At 37.4% G+C, this 6,733-nt stretch overlaps 1 protein-coding gene across 1 annotated transcript; it reads left to right on the top strand.

The window, feature by feature from the left end:
- Positions 1-5,775: 5,775 nt before the first annotated feature.
- LOC113294182 (uncharacterized mitochondrial protein AtMg00240-like) lies at positions 5,776-6,156 on the top strand. Its single transcript, XM_026542596.1, has one exon. The coding sequence runs from the start codon at positions 5,776-5,778 to the stop codon at positions 6,154-6,156; it is 381 nt and encodes a 126-aa protein (XP_026398381.1).
- The last annotated feature ends 577 nt before the right edge of the window (positions 6,157-6,733 follow it).

Below are 6,733 nucleotides of genomic sequence, written 5' to 3'. Positions count from 1 at the left end.
AATCCTAACTATACCACTGTCGCTGGTCTCTCGAATGCATTTAGCGTATGCACTAAGCCTTTTAAACCACTAAGTGTCCCTAGTGGACGAGTTGAAGTCTCGTGAAGGTTTACCAGAGGTGTGCCTACAAAACCTAAGGACAAAATATAAGCTCATATTCCATCAAACGTGACATGTGCAAAACAGTTTAAGCTCACAGCAAAATGGAGATGTCAATCTAGCTATCGAAGGCACAATCCTAGCACTGATAACAAAAAAAAAGACATGTGATAAGAGTGTAAAGTGTATCTACACATGTGTAAAGAAAGATCTGAAGTTATGACTACTAATCACCAAGAGATAGTTTCTCAGGCTAAGAACTGAGGTCGAAATCTAGCTAGCTGTCCGGACTTTACGAGAATTGTGAATGTGTTGGAGGTATTTCACAATTTCTCGCGTTGTACATCAATGGCATACACCCTCCTTGCTTATTACAACAAAACAACAAAATAACTCTTTACATGACTCTTATTTACATTGACAATTCTCTTTTTATTTTTGGAACAAGAGAGGATGGAATTGATAAATACTTGATTTTTTTTTTTTTTTCTGATATTTTTTTTTTTTTTTTTTGAATATACATCGACTTTTTTTTTTTTTTTTTTTTTTTTTTTATACACTTTTGATATATGTACAAAAGGAAACAAAAATTACATGACACTTTGCAAGAGGTAGCCCTTTTTGATGCACCCAGTTAAATTCGATGGTTGTCTTTCTTAATGTAACCTCCACCTTCTATCCCAACCAACCAAAGAACAAGCTAGTCAAGTTTCGTTCAGTATTCTAAAGTGATTGGAAATCGTAACTTCCTATCCACACCTTGAAGATCGAGGCCATACATGTATTGGTAGATCGTGCGCGTGCAAATTTCTTATCACTATGTGAATTGTGCTAGAATCAGGGTGCCTAAATATCTAGACTAAGACTCCTAAAAATAATACATATTTGCACAAGAGTCAACATTTCAAGGTAAATGAGCTCCATTTTTATGATTTTTTTTTTCAATTTTTCAATTTTTTTTGAATTTTTTAATTTTTAATTTTTTTTTGGAATTTTTCAATTTTTTTCAAAAGAAGAAGGAGTTCGTTTTCAATTATAGCATATTATCATGGTATCTACTCTATACCCCCAAACCTAAACTAAACATTGTCCTCAATGTTTCAAAATATGGAAAGAATTAAAATGCAACATATGGAAAGGGACATGCTGAGTAGAGTAAAAGGAGGGAGAATACCCGATTTCGGCGAAAGCAGAATTAAACTCCGTTTATTCAAGGCAAAATCCATCATATTAGCAGTCACAATGGATGAGCACAAAATATACACAAAGGAAATTTAACTAACACATTATCTACAAGACAATTTTGGTTTTTTAATGGGATTGACTTTTTGGAAAAAAATTTGGTTTTAAAAATTTGGAGCAAAAGAATTTTTTTTTTTTTTTTTTTTTTTTTTTTAGAAAAGAAAATAAAATTTGGTTTTTGAATGGGAGCAAAGGAAATTTTTGTTTTTTTTTTTTTTTTTTAAAAAAGAAAATAAAATTTGGTTTTTGAATGGGAGCAAGCCCACTGTTTGTCCTCTAATGGAATGGGAGCCTGCGGCCCATGAAACACTAAGTTTTAATTTTGAAAGTTTAATTTGGCCCAGTTGGTTAAGGCCCGACGTTTGTTTTAAAACTTTGGTTTCGAGGTCCACTTTTGAGTGGAATACAAGTCCACAATCAGTTATAAGCTCAGCTGGGTTTAAACCCAGAGTCCAAAATACAAGTCCAATGGAAGAATTTAAACAAGCCCACAAAATAAATACAAGCCCACAAATTAAACAAACAAGCCCAAAAATAATTAATTACAAACCCAAAATAGAGAAATAAAAAGCCCAAAAAATTGGGTTACTTATTACAAGCCCACAATTAAAGAAATTTGGAAGCCCACAGGTTGGGTTCTCTTAATGGAATGGGTTTAGGCTTACCTTTTTAGCACAACCCAGCTGCTCTGATATTGTTGCAAAAACCCAGTTGGGTTTTGGTTCTTTTCCTTGGTGGCGTCCCAGCAGAGGAAAAACAGGTTCAGATTAGCAGGTCCAACAGCAAATGAAATGAAGCAGATGCAGATGCAAATGCTATGCAGTGAAATGCAAAATAGCTGAGAAAAACTACAAGAAAAACACAGCACCAATCCCCGGCAGCGGCGCCAAAAACTTGATAGTCCTCGGCAGCGGCGCCAAAAACTTGGTAGGCTTTGGGATATGTAAAATTAAGCGTAATAAAACGAGGGCCTACAGTAATACCGCAAGTGCACGGTCGTCAGTTGTAGCTCGTGCAAGTACGGGTCGATCCACAGAGATCGGGTGTGTTTTGGGAGTGTTCTAACTATTTTGGGTTCCTAAATTTGCTAATGGGTTTTGAATACCCTTTGGAATTGTTGGGCTTAATGGGTTTGTTTTTAACAATGAAAGGAACTGAGCTTGGGCTCAGTTGGTCTTTGAAATGTAAATGGGCTTTGGCCTTACAGTGAGTTCAGGCTTTTGGGTTAAGCCCGCAATTAATTGAATTGGGCTTTAGCTCTAACCTATCAATACACTAGGCTTTGGCCTTAATGAAATTGGGCTTTGGTTTTGGTCTTCTGATGAGTTGAGCTTTGGGCTTGAGTGCACAGCAATGAACTGAATTGGGCTCAGCTGGCTTTGATCTTTGCTTGGCTGCAGGAACTGTAAGACTGCACAGCAGCTGCACAAGTGAGCAGCAACAGTTTGCAAGGCAGGGGAAGAAGTGGCAGCAGCACAAGTGACAGAGAAGGCAATGCACAGCAGGAGAAAAGCAATGCAGCAGCAACAGGGTTGCAGCAGCAGAGAAGAAGCAATAGCAGCAGAGGCAGCAGTGTAGCAGAAACAGACAAGGCAGTGCAAGCAAAAACAACACAGGGCAAAACAAGGAACAAAGCAAATGAAAACTAAACAGCAACAAAACAGTGAACAAAAGCAAAACAAAACAAGAATTAACCAAGGCCTAAGGCCAAGGGCAGGGGTGATAAAGAAACTGAAATGAAGCAAGGCTAGACTAAGGCATTCAGGAGGTAAACTAAAAGAATGGGAAGAGAACTAGCTTGCTATGAGCACTAGTTTCTCCCAATGCTCAATCAACACAATGCACCTAAGCATACACAAGGAATGGTAAGATGATCAGCTTGCTATGAGCACTGATTTCTTCCATTGCACAATCACAACAAAGCTTCAAATGTATCTAGCCTAGCATTCCATCTAACAGCAAGTTTAACATAACAGTGAACATGTAACAAACATCAACAGGAGAGAATAGCATTAACAGGACACAAGTAACAGGTATTAACAGAACATGATCACATTAACATAAATAACAGGAGCATTAACTATAAATAACAGGATATGAAAGTCTAACATGAACATGAAACTAAGCAGCAAATTGAACTAAAAAAAAAAACATTAACAGAACATGGAAATTGAACTGAACATGAGCTTGTAAATTAAAATTTAACAGAACTTGAAAGTTCTGGATGCTGGCTAATCCAAACATAAAGTTTCTCACACTACACCCATTCTCTATTTATAGCTCACAAACACAATTCCCCTAAATTATACAATTAGGGTTTATAGAAAAATCCCCAAATTCCAACAGTGAAATTAACTCACCTAATCTTCAAATTGACGTCGACCCATCCTTTCTCTGACTCTCCTGTATCACCTCCATGCATCAATTGCTTCTCTAGGTTACCTAATTCATCAATTTTTCACGCCTAGGGTTTCAGGCAGAGAAGCGTGAAAAAATGAGGAAATAGGGAACTAGAGGGCTAGGGGGGAGATGGGTTTTGGTTGTTGGGGCATAGGGTGATGATGGTGGAGGTGTGGTGGTGGCAGTGTAGGTGAAGAAGGTGGTGGTACGGTTGGTGGTGGTCGTGGAGTTTCTGCAGAGGGTGGTGATGGAGAGTGGCTCGACTGAGTTTGGGGTAGGGGGCGTGTTTGGTTAGCTGGTATAGGTTCGGTCGCTAGGGTGTGAGGCGGGTCCATCAAGAGATGATGTTTCGTGAGATGGGCCGTGGGATGTGGAGCTGGTAGGTAGATCGGACGGTGATGTGAAGTGAGGCTTGTAGCGACCGCTAGATTATATAATACAACAAAATCAACGATGCCAGATGGAGTTAGGTGTTGTAGTGTTAGCCGGAGATATCAAACTTTGATGCACAGCAAGGGAGCGACCGTTGGATTCAACTACCATCTAATCTGAAGGCTTGGAATTTCAGCGCTGTGGTGCTCGGCAGAGACTTCAGATTTTGATGCTCTATGAAGGAGCGACCGTCGGATGCTTCTGAGAAATGATCTGATGGCTGAGAACGGAGGCGCTTTTGTGTGTAGAAAATGAGGTTGTGCGCACCATTCTTCGCGGCTTCCTTGCGTAATTTCTCCCGGCTTTTCACTACTTTTCTGCTCTTTTCGCTCCGCGACTCATCCGAACTTTATTTACTACCTAAAAATGCAAAATTAATTAATAAAAATATTTATTCTTGAAAACAATGAAAATACAGAATATGGGATAAAATGTAGAATTAATGCATAAAAGATGAGTTAAAATGCCAACAAAAAGGGATAAATATATACAATATTTGGCACTCATCAGTAGAGATGTGGTCTTTGATGAAGAATCACAATGTAATTGGGATATTGGGTCAACAAACGATGTTGATCCAAACTCTGGGTCAACAAGGAATGTTGATCCATCTACTGTTGTCAGAACAGTTCCAATAATAGTTGAAGAAGAAGTGCAAAATCAATACAATGTTGAAGAACATCATGAAAAAGCAAGACTGAAGCAATGCCACAAAAAGAAAGTACAAGGCCAAGAAGAAAATATATCATACCTGCTAGGTTGAATGATTATGTTTTATCAAGAGATAATGAAGATTCTGATGATGATGTGGTGAACTTTTCATTATTTGGAGATTATGATCCTGTATCTTATGAAGAAGCTTCTAAAGAACAAGGTTGGATTCAATCCATGAATGAAGAATTGAAGTCAATTGAGAAGAATATCACTTGGGAACTTACTACACTTCCACCAGGTAGGAACCCTATTGGTGTTAAGTGAATTTATAAAACAAAATACAAGTAGATCGTTTGAAAGCAAGGATAATTGCTAAGGGATATAGACAAAAAAAAGGAATAGATTATTCAGAAGTGTTTGCACCAGTTGCAAGACTTGATACAATACATATGATTATTGCTTTATCTGCACAAAAACATTGGAAGATTTTTCAGATGGATGTGAAGTCAGCATTCTTGAATGGTGTGTTAGAAGAGGAGGTTTATGTTGAGCAACCAGCGGGTTACATTATGGAGGGGAAGGAGAATGAAGTGTACAATCTAAATAAAGCTTTGTATGGTTTGAAACAAGCACCACGTGCTTGTTATACAAGAATAGATTCTTATTTCATTGAGAAAGGGTTTACAAGATGTCCACATGAACATACTTTATATTTGAAAGTTGATACTCTTGGCAATCATATTATAGTGTGTTTATACGTGGATGATATTATTTTTACTGGAAATAGTTCTGAGATGAACAAGGAATCAGGGAGGATATGGTGAAAGAGTTTGAGATGACAGATCTTGGTTTAATGTCATATTTTCTTGGTATTGAAGTGCAACAAACTGAAAGAGGAATTTTTATTAATCAACAGAGGTATGCAGAAGGAATATTAAAACGTTCAAGATGGATAACTGTAATCCAATGTTAACACCAGTAGAAGACAGATTGAAGTTTACAAAAGATGGAACAGGGGAGCTAGTGAATTCAACAGACTTTAAATGTCTTGGATGTCTCAGATACCTGACTGCTACAAGACCTCACATTATGTATGCAGTTGGATTGGTTGGTAGATTTATGGAATCACCTAGACAATCACATCTGGAAGCTGCAAAACGTATTCTGAAATATGTTAAAGGAACAACCAATTTAGGAATCTTTTATACTGTTTCAGAAGATCCAAAGTTGATTGGTTTTACTGATAGTGATTGGGCTGGAGATACAGAAGGAAGAAAGAGTATATCAGGTAATGGATTTCAGTTGATAACTGATTTTTTCTCTTGGTAATCTAAGAAGAAACAAGTTGTTGCATTATCTACAACAGAAGCTGAGTATATAGATGCTAGCAATTGTACTACACAATCTTTGTAGTTGAGAATGATGCTGAAATCATTGTCTCAAGAACAAAAGACACCTACGACAATAATTTGTGATAACAAGTCTACAATTTCATTAACTAAGAATCATGTACTTCATGGAATGAGTAAACACATTGATATTAGGTTTCGTTACATCATAGAGCTTGTTAGTAACAAGGAGATAGTTGTGGAGTTTTGTGAAAGTGGAGAGCAAGTGGCTGATATTTTCACTAAGTCTTTGAAGTCTAACACTTTTACTTGCGTGGAAAGCTAGGAATAATTGGCAAAGAGTATCTTGGTTTAAGGGAGGATGTTGAAGGTTAAACCAAGATAATGAGAAGATTACACTAAGGATCAACAAGTATTGTTGATACAGTTGATAGGGATCAACTATGAGAGTTGACAGAGTTTGAGTGGGTCAACAAGTGTTGTTGACACAGTGCATGGATCATCTAGTTTGTTTGACACGGTGGTATGGTATTTATAAGTAAACTTGGGTTGCAAGT

Source organism: Papaver somniferum, chromosome 7 (assembly GCF_003573695.1).
Source record: "Papaver somniferum cultivar HN1 chromosome 7, ASM357369v1, whole genome shotgun sequence".
In the NCBI taxonomy this organism is placed as follows: Eukaryota; Viridiplantae; Streptophyta; class Magnoliopsida; order Ranunculales; family Papaveraceae; genus Papaver; species Papaver somniferum.
This window is presented reverse-complemented; position numbering and strand designations above follow the sequence as displayed.